General features: G+C 45.3%; 1 protein-coding gene across 2 annotated transcripts in view; it reads left to right on the top strand.

The window, feature by feature from the left end:
- Positions 1–861: 861 nt before the first annotated feature.
- The window catches only part of USP32 (ubiquitin specific peptidase 32), an 80,804-nt gene continuing 65,579 nt past the window's right edge, over positions 862–16,086 (top strand). For both annotated transcript variants that reach the window (XM_078873818.1, XM_078873816.1), the window contains exons 1-4: positions 862–1,129; positions 8,518–8,642; positions 12,105–12,210; positions 12,670–12,791. In XM_078873818.1, the coding sequence (XP_078729944.1) occupies positions 1,072–1,129; positions 8,518–8,642; positions 12,105–12,210; positions 12,670–12,791 (411 nt within the window). In that variant the 5' untranslated portion in view covers positions 862–1,071. The remainder of the gene's footprint in view (positions 1,130–8,517; positions 8,643–12,104; positions 12,211–12,669; positions 12,792–16,086) is intronic.

Below are 16,086 nucleotides of genomic sequence, written 5' to 3'. Positions count from 1 at the left end.
TGCGCCACGGGGCTCTGAGACAAGGCCGTAATTATAATGTATTGGGGGGGGGGACACACCCTCCCAATATTCAAATATGCTCAAAATGCCCCCCCCCCCCAATATATTGCTTTAAAAATATTTAAAAATAATAATTGCTATGCTATGTAAATAAAAACAACAATTTGCTAAACCTTTGCCACAATATCTGGACTTTAAAAAAATATTTTAGGCAGGAAATGACACCAGCCCACAGGGGATTATTGTGCCCGTCCGTTCGTCGTGCATCCAAAAATGGGAGGGGTGGGGCTGGGTGGAGAGGGGAGGGTGGGGAGGGGCTGGGTGGGGAGGGGCTGGGTGGGGAGAGTGGGGCTGGGTGGGGGGTGGGAGGGGTGGGGCTGGGTGGGGAGGGGCTGGTCACCCCGTGGTGCCCTTATAAAACTCAACGTTTAACCTACTCACGCCGGCTTGTGCCCGCCCTCACAGTCGGGCATATTTGCGGAATACACCACGCCGCCGTTGACCCTGGCCATTGACCAAGCAACCCAACACGTTCCTACCAGCTCCCTCCACAGGAGGAATGTGTTTAAAGCCCCCACAACGACATCAGAACCACCTTACTACAGTCCAGTATTTGTTGTAAAATACAACAAACTCACACTTTTTTCCCGATTTTGTCCAGCGATAACGACGAACGCGGCGTTTGCTTCGCTCTTCACAGCGGCACACCAGTCAATTGCCACACACACACAGCAATCTCTCAAAAAATATCTAAAAATTGAATCTTATTATTGTTGTTGTCAATGTTGTTGTTGTTCCGACAGAGGTTTTTAAGTCCCTCGCATCTGACAACGCCTCCAGCGGCGAGCCGCACGCAGAGTCCCGCCCTCAGCACGGGGCGCGCAGCGGCAGCAGCAGCAGCGCCATCCCTCCTCGGCTGCGATTGCTTCCTCCTCCTCATCATCATCCTTCTCATCATCATCCTCCTCATTCTTCTCATCATCGTCGTCGTCTTCGGTGCTGCGTGCGCTGCTCGTCAACAACAACAACCCTGTACGCGCCCCTGGGTTCCGCAAGTGACATGAGGGCGCAATGGGCGCCAAGGAATCCAAGCTGGGCTTCCTGGCGTACGAGGACGCGCTCAAGAGAGGTGCTGGCCGCCAACAACAACCACCACCCACCGCCAACCCACCACCACCACAACCACCAACAACAACAACCACCAACAACCACCACCACCCACAACCCACCACCACAACCACCACACATCACCACCACCAACAACAACCACATCACCACCACCAACAATCACCACACATCACCACCAACCACCACACACCACCAACAACCACCACCACCCACAAACCACAACCACCACCAACAACAACCACCACCAGCCACCCACCAACAACCACCACACATCACCACCACCAACAACCACCACACATCACCACCAACAACCACCCACCACCAACCACCCACCACCAGCCACCCACCACCCACCACCAACAACCACCCACCACCACCAACAACCACCACCAACAACCACACATCACCACCACCAACAACCACCACCAACAACCACACATCACCACCACCAAACATCACCACCAACAACAACCACCACACATCACCACCAACAACAACCACCACACATCACCACCAACAACAACCACCACACATCACCACCACCAACAACCACCACACATCACCACCACCAACAACCACCACACATCACCACCACCACACATCACCACCACCACACATCACCACCACCACACATCCCCACCACCACCAACCACCCACCACCACCAACCACCCACCACCACCCCACCACCCCACCACCACCACAACCACCCACCACAACCACCCACCACAACCACCTCCCGCTGCCCTCTCGCCTCTTGTCTCTCCCCAGTCCCCATCCCGCCGTCTGCCCTTCCTCGGCGACCCTTCCCTCTCTGGCCGCAGCCTTTGGCCGCCCTCCCTCCAATGTCCGCCCACATTTCCTCATGTCGACCCCACGCCGACCCCACCGCCGTGTCCACCTTCTGGCTCGTCTCTACACGGCCGCCCTCCATCTCTACCCCAGCTCTCTCCCCCCACTCCGCTGCCCTTCATAGCCACTTTCGCCCGCTCTCTGCCGTGTCCACGGTCAACCATGTGGCTCTTCCTGCCCCTCTCTCTTCCTGCCAGCCCCGACCCCCCCCCCTTCACTGGTCATAGCTGCCCTATCTCCCTGCCCTACATCTCTGTCTGCCCTATCCCTCTGCCCTACATCCCTGCCTGCCCTACCTGCCCTACCTCCCTGCCCTATCTGCCCTATCTACCTGCCCTACCAAGCTTCCCCGGCCTGACATCCATCGCGGCACCTGCTTGCATTTCCCTTCCTTGGTTGCTGCGTCCGCTAGCTCCGTGTGAACGAGCGAGATTTGGCTCTTGTGCCAGACACAGCGTGAATCTTTGGGATGGGGATGCTGGGTCTTGGATATCGTTTTATATGTCTGGGTTCGTGGCCCAATCCTGTGTCTGATGCTGGCTGTGGTTTTTGTTGTTGTGTGTTCTGGGTTTGGGTATGTGGGCGATCAGGTTCTCGGTGTTGTCTTGGTGTTTGGTGGCGACTGGGTTCTTGATTTTGGTCTGGGTTTAGGTCTGGTGTGTTCTGGTGCTGAGTTTGGAATCTCGGTTGAGTTCTGGGTCTATTGCTGCCGTGTACGTGATTCGTTCTGGGTGTGGGTCTCATCGAGGTTCGGGTCTATGGTGTCACACTGGTTCTTGAATGTAACTTTTGGTCGTTAGTTCTGCGTGTGGGGTTGGTGGCGACTGGGTTTCTGAATTTGTCGCTGGATCTGTGCATGGACCTGGGGGTTTACTTTGCTTGGTTCTGGATCTTAGGCTGTCTCAGTTTGGGGCTGGGGCTGTGAATGGTTCTGTTCCGTGCCCTGGTTGAGTCTGGAATTGGGGTTGGGTGCGGTCTAATTCCTTGGCTGAGAGAGGGCATGGGCCTGCGCCAGGATCTGACAGTCTGTCTTTCAGTTCTCCAAGGTCCCATCTCGATTTGTGACTTAAGCCTGGGGGCTGTGATCTAGCGAGACTGCAGGGGGAGGGGGGGCTGGTCTGCATGGGTTTCCCGTGGTGATTTGGGGCTCGGCAGATGTTTGATGCCACCCTGGGCAGCCCAAGTCGCTGTTTGAGGCGTGGTTTGGGTAAAGCTGATGTCTGAAGTGACATATTTCCATGTGGTGGTGATGATGATGATGATGATAATCATCCCTCCATGATCAATAAAAATGGATCCTGAATTGTGTTGTAGACTGCAGAGGCAGTAGCAGCAGTTGTGGCTATGGAGATATGGTTCCCCACCATACAAATGTGACATTTCCATCACTCGGACTGCCCCTTGTCGTGTGTAATAACACCGTCCCACTCTCGTGCGTGAATGGAGGCACTGTGACTGAATAATAATGTCCAATTGTGGATCCAGGAAAAGCTTCACTGAGTCCCATTGCTCTCTGGAGGGCCTTACATTAAGATATGTGGGGTAGTTCCTTATTGAGCATTTTTGCATGTGAGAGGAAATGGCAATGCTCTGAGAAATGCATATTCAGGGGAAAGCACTGAAATATCAACTTTTTAGTGTAGGTTAGAGACGTGCTTTCTGCGCTGCACACGCACAGCTTGCAACAACGGCTGCGTTGGAGTATCGTGCGTACACGAGGTGATTTCGCTGTGTGTGAGCCCACAAATTTGTCACGTTAGGAGGCCTACTTAAGTGGTCAGTGCGTAAAGCTTTGACATGCATTGTAATGGTGACACTGAAAGGGTGTTTCTGAAAATAACACTGCGGAGGAAAATTGCAACATGCGTTTGCTTTAAAGTAGAATATTGTATTTGAATATACAGCAAATGGACTCGGGAAGAGTGTTAAAAGATGCCAACGATTTGGCTAATTCAGCGTCGTGTACAGTGTTTGCTTAAATCTTTTAAAAATGCATTTCCTGCTCTGCCTTTCGAGAACTTAAAGTTCAATGCTAAAGAGCAATGGTGCGCACTGGTGATTGCCCAAATAGAACCCTTTACGCCTTGCTGACAAAGACATGTTTTCATAGGGATTTAGTTTGAGCCATCGTACAGATAGCAATGATCGTATGTGAATAAATGATGTAATAGCGCACGGTATTACGTGCATGCATTTCACACGCACTTTTAATCTGGTTAGCACATGTCAAAATGAAAAATGCGTTTTGACCAGAAACTATTACCCTTGACCCAAAATCCAATGCCTACATATTTCACATTAACATCCTCTGCTACAGTAATTAGCGATTAAATAGAACAACCAATAAACATCCGACAGTCATCTGATGCCATGAAGATGTACAGCGTGTATTTATAGTCACCGAGTTACAGTAACCTTAAGCCTAGAAGGTACACGTGACAATTACAGCCGTTACTATTGACACATTATTGTAAACCTGAATACAAAGCTACCTATTGTGATGAATGGGAGTCGGCGGTGTTTATGGAGTGAGTGTTCTTGCCTAACACATTTGCCAATGATGGCGAGAAGGAAACTACATGGTTTCCCTGTTTAAACAAATGCTGTTGAAAAACACTTATCCAGAAAGCCCTTCGCCTGGTTCACGGAAATGCTCTTTGCTTTCATCACATCCCGAGATAGGCCCTCCTTTATAAAGAAGTTGCAGTACTATATCTTTTGTTGCAGATCTTGTAATTGTGCACAATGCAAGAGATGTGCGTTCTAAATCCACTTGAGCACATTGTACAATGGTGAAGCTATGATGCCGTATGAGTTAAATGTTGGTTAGGATGGCTTTTCCTTTATTTTGCACATTCAACAAAGGCCTTAGATAATCTTGCGAATAAAATGTGGTGTCAGGAGGCATTTATCATGTCAGTTTTCAAAATGAATCATGACGCTAAGAATCATGGGGCTATGTTATTCTAACTGCGAGTCTTCCTGGAAGATTTACTTTGAACTTGACAGTGCTGTGTTCTTTCCTTGAGTCTTTTTCATTAATCATGAACCCTAGGAATGCCTTAACTCTGTTATAAGTAGCAAACTTACACCGGGGAATCTGCCGGAGGACAATATTTAAATCACCTTTTCAGGAAGGAAGTCACTTCGGATATTGAGTCTATTTATTTTAGGGTTTTGCATGTACAGTATGAGGAAACCAGAGTCCTTTGAGGAATCGCATGCATTTTATGAGAGCATCCCCTCAAATTGCACTCTTGACAGAGCCTACTTTCTGTACTGCATGCATTAAGTGCAAGTTCCCACATGAAGCAGCAGGGAGGTGCTTCACGCAAGCTCGACCTCCTGCGTGATATGCCACCTTTGCAGGTTGCTTATGGACATTATACATCATTGGTACCTCATTTGCCAGTAAAAAATATGATAATTGTTTTTTTACCCTTTTATCTGGCAACAAAACGGACACCTTTTTTTACCAGGAGTCATTTTTGCATAGACCACAATACCTGCAGTCATGACGCCTTTTGGCGTCATCAGGTCCAACACCATGTGAGACTAGGCTCTAAGGAAAGCTGTCTCGGGTGTGGACCAATCAACTTCAAGAACAGTGCATACATTATCAGCGTTATGTTTTTTGTTTGCATTATGACTGCAGGTATTGTGGTCTATGCAAACATGACTCCTCGTAAAAAAAGGTGTCAGTTTTGTTGCCAAATAAAAGGATAAAAAAACAATTATGACATTATACATGCCAACATTTTTCGTGGAAACATGTGCTCCTCGGCTTCTCCAGTAATAATAATGTTGGTAATAATTAGTGGAGTGATGACACGGTTATTTGTGCACGGCGTTTTAAACTTGGCGACCTTTAGTTGGATGTTTGACAACGGCGAATATCCGTGGCTCGTGATATCTAAGTTGGTCCTGGGCCCACCCACTTACCAATCTAATTATATGGTGATTCGGTTTTGGCACTGGTGCACAAGCAACAGCAAATAGCAATAAACTCAACACATTCGTCAAACATTATTACTTGCACATGGCTTACTTAACCGTCCTTAAAATGATTGCTTGACAATGCTGTATTCTTATGTACTGCATTGTGTGCAGAATAAGCCGCACTTCTCGTGCTGTGTTATATACACGCAGCCAGCGGTGAGAAACGGCACGGCTCATAGGTACATTTTGATGAAACAGGACAACGTGACTGACATCAACATTATTCCAAATTAATTCTGACTTGCAGAGTAAGGACACTAACTGTAAAAGTCACTTACGATTAGCCAAATGTTGAAGGCCTGGGGTCAGCTCTTATGGACTTGACCCTAACGAATCTCAACAGGGTGCTGAAGCTAGTTTTTTTTTCTTCATTTGATTAGTGTCTCCAGTGAGTTGAGGTGTCATTAGCTGTAAAGCTTTTTTTTTGGGTCCATGTCTCACTAACTTGATAAGAAGATGCCTGCCTCCCACACATAATGGCACAGACAGCTAGCTGTATTCTTGTTTCCTTGGTAATGTTGTGGTGTACACCACTCATAACCCACAGCGGGCTTTGTGTGTGAACTGCCACTCTTGTTGCCCAGGGATGGTGAACGTGGTGTTTGCTTGCTTGTAGGCGATTTTGTAAACGTGCTTTTCAATAGACGGTTGACTTTTTAGCCGAGTGTGGTGGCACATGCTATTAACCTGGCACTTTCGAGGCAGCGTTGCTGGATCACCTAGAGATCAGCATGTGATGTGAGACTCTCCTACCCCCTCTGGGCTGCAGGGTGGTAAGTACAGCAAATTGGGTTGTATCCCATTTTCAGACTTTTGACTTTTATTGCCTCGTGTATTTTTTTAAATCTAGGTACTCTGCTTCCCTTCAATATGCCAAAGGGGATTTGCCAAACATCCCAGTCCAGGGCCCCTCAAATATTCACTGGGTTTCCAATTAGTTTGTTTTTACGTCGTAAAGTGTTATGTATACTATAATTCAATTCCATCCATTTTAATTCCACCAATGGATGAAAGCTTCCGTTCATCATTCGTGTTGGTCAAGGTTTTCTTACATTATACTTCGAATACACAGGTCAGTGTGGGTTAGCGAGGGTGGGGAGGGCAAGGCCGATCATGATATCAATTGCCACTGATGTTTGTTGTGGACGGGAATTGAATTTTGGTTGCCGGGTTCAGAGCACAGCTTGCTAACAACTGTACCACCGCTGTACTCCTTGGGTGTTGTTTATTTGAGTGTAAAGCATTTGGAAAATCATTTAAGTTAATAAAAAAATCTTTCCTTTAACAAAATTATCTTGTTGGAGATCAGCAATTATATGTTCACGTGAGGAAGTTTTAGAAATTTATTTATTTGCATAGGTGGAATATATAGATGACCTTTAGTTAAAACAGCTGAGAGCCCATAAAAATACTGCATAACAAACGTAATACAAGGTCGGACATCGTAGAGCAACACAATGTAACGCAACGTAAAATTGAAATGAGAAACAAATAAGCCCAGGCAGCTCTTGAACTCATGTAAAAAATTGTGACAGAATTTCTGATATAAAATCTATACACTCATAAGAATAATATGTACCGTATATATATAAATTAAATATCTTAAGGTAGATTATGGGTGCCAATCACAAAGTGTAGGCATTTACAAAAAAAAAAACTTCCTCTGGCTTATAATTGGAAACACAGTGGCAGGACTGAGATGCAGTGAGAATTTTTTTAAATAAATGAAATGCATTTATTTTGGAGCAGTTCATCTACAAACGTCGCAATCAATATGTATTTGCTGCATGTTTATTTGGTTGTTGGGACAACAACCACCTTTGTATATTGAAAGCTGCTTTGGAAGACCAGGCTTCATGCCAGTTTTGGTGGGAACAGCATCAAAGTAGGTTGTTCCAAATCTCCAGTAAAAAGGCGTTTGATATTTTCCGTTTTATAATTTTTGTGATAATGTCCTTAGGGTACAGATGTGTTTGCATACTTCTCAATGTACCCAAGGGCAGGTCCCTGGCTCAAGCTCTCTCCATCCTATCCAGTCACCACTTCCTCTTCTCTCTACCTTTGCAACACCGCACTCCATGCCAGGGTTCTTGAGCCATAACTAGGGAAAGATGGTTGAGGTTTTCTTGAATTGTTTTTTAGGTGACACCGTGACGGGTCGGAGTTTAACATCACTCTCGGGGCGTGTTGGCATTCTACATAATTCAAAATTGTGCTGCATAGCACGTCAAAGCAATCCACCACACTTGCAGAACTTTACCACACATCAGTTGAAGCCATTCTTCTGGTTACCTAATCCAGACATAGACGTACAAGTTGCTATTCATCCAGCCATACACAAGAAGAAGACTAGTTCACTAGTTCATTGATGCTGTGAAATGGTTTATGTCATGCCAGAAAAATACACAATACGTCGATTCACTAGCTCGTCTATGCTGTGAAATGGTTGTCTTTTTATGACATTCACATATGCGATTGCTGCTCATTGTTCAGTTGCCACCGCTAATTCCGTGTTGTGACCTTTTCCCTTCTGCACGCAGTGACGGATGATGAGCTGAAGAGGCTACGCGATGCCTTCAAACGGTCATGTGGTCTGGCGTACATGAACCAGCTGTGCTTTGTGAGGGAGGTGCTTGGGGAAGGTGTGCCGTCTAAAGTGGCCGAGGTGAGAACCACCAATCATCCTGTCTGTCATGATTTATAATCCGGAGAGCCTGTCGCCAGAGGTCGCAACCGGGTACCCGTACCCTACCCGTAACCCGGCTACCCGTACCCGGCCGGGTACGGGTACGGGTAGCCGTTTGCGACCCTGGTGCGGCCGGGTACGGGTACGGGGGTAAGGAATCAAAACTCGTTTGTGACCTCTGGCCTGTCGTCAATAAAAGTTTTTAAAAAATAGCACACACTTCATCGAGTACAACGAATCGTCAGGCGAGGTTATTCATAATCCTCGGTCAGTGCAGCGATATTAACACTACTCAGTAGTAATCCTGTAACAATGGAAGCTAATATAGCAGCAACCCATTTTTTACCGTGGACTCTTACGTTGTGATGTCATCTCGTGCGTGAGTTTTATCGATTCATAATTTCATTTCCAAAACGAATCTAACAAATTGGTGGAAATTCTGTAAGGCAAACATGACAACATCGTGTCACTTGGCAGTGTTTGCCTGCACGTACAGCTGTGTACTGTGTTAGCACGTGCGCTCACTGTACAGTATGCGGTATTCCAGTGTGGGTTGGAAAGGGCAGGAAATGTATGCTTGTAACACTTGTTGATATCACTGCTGGGTGGCCTGACCAACTAACCAAACTGGGTTTTCGGGCTTTTCAGTAAAGTTAATCTTGGGTCATGCTACACAAGTGTATGTATTTAACAAAAAATACATTTTTGGATATCTACAGAATCAGAAATTCTAAAATTGATATTAACCCATCATAATGGTTCGTCACGATGGTATTGTTCTTCTTGGTTCTTTGGTATTGTTCTTCTTGGTTCTTTCGGTAAAGTCACGTAGAATGGAAATAATACCGAAAGAACCAAGAAGATGAATCCCTGCAGTCACGAAAGCTTTAAATCGAGATGGTAATGTTGTTTTTTTTCTTGGCTTGCTTACATATCCGCTATTATCTTGTGGGAGTGTATAATCAGCCACCTTCTAGTCTAGAAATGAAGACTTGGTGCCTATTTACAAGTTACAATGGTGAGGTTGCCCTGTGTCTAAGGGGCAAATATCGTTATATTGTTGAGCTGGTACCACTGAGATATTCTGTTTTGGAATCCAGGCAGGCAGGCCGTGATTTCAAGCGGCTTCTCAAGTCTAGTGATAGCCTCAGTCCGATCACTAATGTCTGCACAAATAAACAATCACATCGGAGTTGTTTTTTTTTCACTTCATTATTGAGTTGATTCTGCCTCTGAGAATTGAGGTTTTACTTCGAGTGGCGTATGGCAAACACCCTTTTTGCTGGGCATGTAAAAATATGTGGCCCCAGTGTGCACGAAGAGGCCTGTTGAAGCGAGTCGAGGAGTATAATTATAGATTTGAAGCTTTCGTGACTGCAAGGATTCATACTCTTAGGTTTTTTCGGTAAAGTCACGTAGGTAAAAATAAATAATAAAAATAAACTAATAGAAATAATACTAGAAATAAAATTATAAATCACGACGTTTCGGAGGCAACACAAGTCTCCGTCATCAGGTGGGACCATCACAGCTAGATTTACTGTATCAAGTGAGGCAAAATTCCAAGAGACAAACCCTTAAATACAAGTTAAGGGGGGAGGAGGGGGGAGGGGATTATCTGAATGTGGTAGCCAATGAATGGAACGTTTTGGGGGGGGTGGGCCGGGCTAAAAGAGAACAATAGGTGCAAATGTTTTGTTGTTTTACCCGGTGTTGGATGACAATCCAAATGCAAAAAGGAGAGTACTGTTCAACGCTGGGGATGTCAACACTCGGTAAAGTAGAATAGTACCTGTTACATAAGATGGTCCAAAAATGTGTAGTTAAATCTTTTTTGCATGGAGTATAGTTCTGTGACGTAATCTTCCATGGCCGGTATCCGACACGGTGATGCACTTTTCGTTGCAAATGTAGAAACACATATTAGTAATTTACAGCTCTTTATCAATCAACTGGTGGATGAAGGCCATGCTTTTTGATCATGGGGGTTGTTTGTATGTATGTATGTTGAACTTGTTTCGCACCGTACGTAGCCAACCGCACTGATTTGAGGTGACTTTACTTCATTACGATTCTCTGTACCGATACCAAGGACTCATTTTGATATCACTCGTGTTAGCCTTGGTCAAAGAATACAACTCGTGTAACCGGGTTCGTATTTCAGTGCGCACACCACTGCGTCACAGCTCCACCACTGGATGGTGAAATTTCCAAATGGTAATTTGTCTTCTGACACGCTGCCAATAGATGTACTAACACACAAAGATGTGCAGTGCATTTACAAATGCTCTGCTGCCAATAACACAATTGGATTATAATTGAGAGGAATGAAATGTAAAAAAAAAGTGTCTCTGTAGGTCAACAATAAAATGGATAAAAATAATTGAAGACGCATCACGACTATTCAATCAAATTCGCATGCACCAAGTTACTAAAATGCCTCAGGATTTTTAGTTGAAAAATTTCGTACTATAGTAATGTCTCTTCATCACGTAAGTAATCTTTTCACAAAGTTGCAGTGCACTGCACTGTGAACCCAGTAACCTGAATTTGATTGCTGGTGTCAGAGAAACATCTACACTGACCAGTTTGGTGAAGTATGGTCAAGCAATCACTTTTATTTATACGGGAAGGAGAGGCCCACGGTAAGTGGTGGATTGATGAAGAGCTATGGATCCATCTTCTTGGTTCTTTCGGTAAAGTCACGTAGAAGGGAAGTAATAAAATAATAAAAATAAAACATAATAAAATAATTCTCACGACGTTTCGGCCACAGACCTGGTTTTCACCTGAGGACGGCTGCTTGCGTTGTGGCCGAAACGTCGTGAGAATTATTTTATTATGTTTTATTTTTATTATTTTATTACTTCCCTTCTACGTGACTTTACCGAAAGAACCAAGAAGATTATGTTTTATGTTGTATTATTTTATTATTTCCATTCTACGTGACGACTTTACCGAAAGAACCAAGAAGATGAATCCCTGCAGTCACGAAAGCTTTAAATCGGAGCTGTGGATCGTTTTTTCATTTTTACAAGATGGACGAATTAAGCCTTTCAAATTGCACTCACTAGATTCATTTGGATGGCTCAGAGGGAGGAGCATTGAGCCAGTGCCGCTGAGATTCTGGATTCAAATCCAGGCAGTCTCCTGTGATTAAATTAGGTTCTTAAGTGTCGTGAGTTTGTAGCGTCAGTCCGTTCACCTTAGACTGCACAAACAAGACAAGTCCATCGGTTATGCACTCAATTTGGCTTTTTTTCTAACAATAGGAGTTGGTGTCGCTGCGAGGGGCATTGCAACCTCTTGTGTCTCGTGACATGACAGCGACGGCACAGTAGGGGATGGGGGGAGGGGAAATTGGTGAATAAATACAAAATAAATGTAGGCCTTGTGTTGTTGGTTGGTTTTAGGTACTAATTGAACGTCTGCCTTTTGCAGGTGATATACAACTCATTCGGCGGCTCTTCAAAGGGGCTGTCATTCAAGGAGTTGGTGGTGGGCCTGGTCCTGCTCACCCGCGGCCGGGATGAGGAGAAGATCAAATGTGAGCGAGCGGCATCCGAGTGCGCGTCTCGTGACGGCTGTGTGTGTGTATGTGTGTCACACGAGTGGAGTTATTGTGCACGGGTAGTTGTGCTTCTCGCTAAAATCCCAACCACTGTTGATGAACCATGAGCCACACGCACGCTGGACGGTGATCAGAGTGCTGGCCTTCTACTTGTTATGTACTTTAACCTTGTAAAGGTCACAGCTTTCCTCACACTGCCAGTTACCGTACAATGTTGCAAGTACGACTAGCTGGCGACAGGCTTAAATGGAAATGTGAAAAGGTCAGATATGTGACAATCTATGAAAAATGACAGTCCATGCGCAATATATACGCTACTGGATGTAGGTGGTTGATTAGTCAGGGTGGATATGCAATGGCCGGATATGCGACGTTGAACCGTGCGTGAAACTTAAATGAACGCCACCTGCCGTGTCTGCCCGTGGGAGAGTGCAGACATCTTCAGTTTGTGTGCCAACGAGTCGGGCAGCTATGTGAGCCGAGAAGGCCTGGAGGGGCTGCTCCAGGCGTGTGAGACTCAGCCCCTGGCCGAAACCGTGCGCCAGTGTTTCAGAGAGGTGAGCACTCACGGGTCACCCATGCCTCTCTGTCCATCAGAGCACAGGTCACCAGCGACTTACTTGCCTCTCAACCTCTTCTTGCAGAAATGTGCAGCGCAGAAAATGCCATTGTTGGGCTCTGATGCTATGCTTCCACGTATGTCTGTGTGTGGTGCCTCACCTTTAGCAACCCACACTGAACCAGCGTGGTGAATTGGCCACGGTCATATAACCCCCCCCCCCCCCCGTGATACTCACGGCGATGTGGGGAGGCTCTCATCCAGAGGTGGAATGACAAAATTGCTCCACCGTGTACTTGTGCCTTAAGTGGAACGAAATCAACATTGTCGGGAACAAAGGCATAAGTTGTTTGATGGGTTTTCGGAGGGCCTGGATTCTCGCCGTGTTTTGAGATTCTGTAGTCGGCAATGTCGTCTCCAGCAGCCGAGCAGCCGGTGGTGACTGTAAGCACCCCACCTAGATAATGGCAAGCGCTGTAATTGATTTCGTCGCAGTCTCTCCATCAGTGGGAGACAAATCATCTGTTGGGTTAAGTGAAGGTTTTCACTTCATGCTATTATAAATGATTATACTTTATTAATTGATTTGGCTGACATTGTTGTGGTATTCCATTTGCACACATTTTTTACCACTTTCATTGAACAGCAAGCAGTTGAAGAGGCGTTACATTTAATCAATTCCATTGTCCTTCCGGATGCAACTGAAAGAGCACTATCCAAAGAATGCAAATTAGTTCATTATTTTGCTGCATTAGTGATCACATTTTACCTCTATGAGCGTGTTATTTTTGTTACCTGCACGACTCTTTAAACATTTAAGACAATCTGATAAGGAACAATATTGGCACAGTCCTTCTTTGAAGTGTGGCCGGATCTCTTTACACCCAAGAAAGGGCTGGATGTTAGGAGGTAATTTCAATTTCAAATTTATTTTGACTTAACAATTTGAGATCTCAAGAGACCAGGAGTGTCTTAATTAGCAAGAGTGAGCTGGGGCGTTACTCTGCCAGCACGGGGCGATTACTGCTATGCGTAGCCCCAATTTAGTAATTTGTGATGCTTATTTCGAATTTGACATTTCTATCCTGATGCTGACACTCAATGGCGTATGCTTGCGAATGACATCAGGGGTTCTTTAATGATGACGGTGAAGCGGACGGCGCTTATATTGTTCCGGTTATTACACTCGTAGTATTAGTGTGGCCGCTGGGTTCGAACCGTTAACCCCTGCAGCAAGCAGTGAACACGCTACCGCTAGGCCATGTCACTGTCCCGTGGGTAAAGGTGACAGTTTAAAAGGTAAAGGTGCAGCCCTGCAATTGCCTTGAACACAGCACTGCTTGGCAGAAGGGCCTCCACTAAAAAGCCCCCTCATGCTGGACACACGCACTGTCACCCACCATCCTTGACTGACTGAGCGACTGACTTTGTCGTCATTTCCACTTGGCCAATGATTCCACTGCCGTGCCAGGAGATTGATTTGACAACCTCTGGCTTGCAGGTCCAGTGTGCTAATCATCACACCACGGCAACATTCCATTGAGTAGGAGGCGGGGACTGCGTGTCTTTATTTTGTATTTAATTTTGTTGATCATGTTCCCATGTATATTGTACTTATCGGCGTCATAAAACGAGACTATTACATTTTATTTTGCAACTCCCGCATAAATCATTGCTTTCCCCCCCCCATTATTGTAGAATGGCTTCCTGGAATTGTTGCATTGTACGAGATTTTCCTTCAGTTGTCTCGTATCCTCACGAGGGTTATTGTGCCTTTTCACATGGATGACTACAGAGGTGTTTGTCACACATGATACACTAACAAAAAACAACGGTCCTCAAACCTGAAAGATGCTGAATTAAGTGGAAGCACATTTTTACATGACCGTTTTTATTTAGGGCACTCATTGATAACCAGGGTGAGACCACCAACTCACTACTTTTTGAGAACCCAATTTTAATCGCAGGAGATTGCCGAGGCTTAAATCCGGGGATCTCGGTGCTCTGGCAGTATTATCCCTTTGAGCTGCCAGGGCCACCTGACGGGAGTGGTTTTTTTCTGCCAGCACTCGGCAGTGTTAGGGGTAGAGGCTCTCGAAGCCCGAGGCAGGCATTTCATCACAGGCTTTTCTGCCGGACGATTTAAGTTACGTCTCATCAACTGCGCTGTGGCATTCGTGCGCGAGAATTGCAGCACCCTCTCGGCTACGGCGGATGAATTGAAAAACTAAATTCAAGCAACTGATGTCTGTGCTGTTGCTAGTTAACGGGTGACAAACTGTCAGTGCTCCGTCACTTGAGAATTTAATCTCAGACTGGAACCCTGATGTTTGAGCCTGGAATATTACACTGGTCAACAAAAAATAAAAAAACATTTTTTTCTGGCCTGGACTTTTGCAGCTGTTTTAGACTAATTTCAGGGTGCTGATTCCAAATCTGATCTCAGATTTGCTCTATCACATCTCATTTTTATATATCGGCATACCCCATTTTCATTTATTCCCCGAAATTAACTCTGTCACTTATGATTGCAAGTTGTTGCGAGTCAGTGACTGCTTTAGTGTTAAAATATGGTGCTGTATTTTTAGGATAGTGTGTTTATAATATAATTTTATGTAGATATCCACATTTATTTAATATTTTTCTTCTGCAGTTTTTATTGAAAATGCAATATTTGATATCTCAAAAACCTGAGGTGATAGACAAAAACTGATGCCAGATTTGGAATCAGCACCCCAAAATTACCTTAATACCGTTGGAATACCTTATGCCAGAAAAAGTGTGTTGACCAGTGTTATCAGTGATGTCGCATCGCCTAAGGACGTGCGTAGAATTTGTGTCGCGAGTGCTTTGCACAACAAAGTAAAAAATGTGAAGTGGATGGAAAGGGCATATTCTGTGATTATTGGACTTAACATTATCAAAATACTTTCAACAAAATGTACGCAGCTAAAATTAACTGCGACCTATCAGTATCAATTCAGCATTACCATGAAGGTGTTTGCTTTGTGGGGATTGCATGTGAATTCAGAAATTATTCCTACTGTGCTTTGTGGTTTTTATCCGGCTTGGTGGTGCAATGGGTAGAGCACACAACTGGCGTTGGGAGCGTTGTGAGTTTAAATTCTGTTTGGGGATCAACTGGACCCTCATTGTCTCTGCTAAATACATTGAACGTTCGTGGCAACTGGAAGCCAGCAGTGGTTCTCTTGCCATGTTGACATGAGGACCACCGATGAGAAATAGACGCATTTAACGAGGGAGTGGAGACTGAGAATAGGGGAAAAGCAGGA

The sequence above is a fragment of the Lampetra fluviatilis genome, chromosome 37, assembly GCF_964198595.1.
Source record: "Lampetra fluviatilis chromosome 37, kcLamFluv1.1, whole genome shotgun sequence".
Taxonomy (NCBI): domain Eukaryota; kingdom Metazoa; phylum Chordata; class Hyperoartia; order Petromyzontiformes; family Petromyzontidae; genus Lampetra; species Lampetra fluviatilis.
This window is presented reverse-complemented; position numbering and strand designations above follow the sequence as displayed.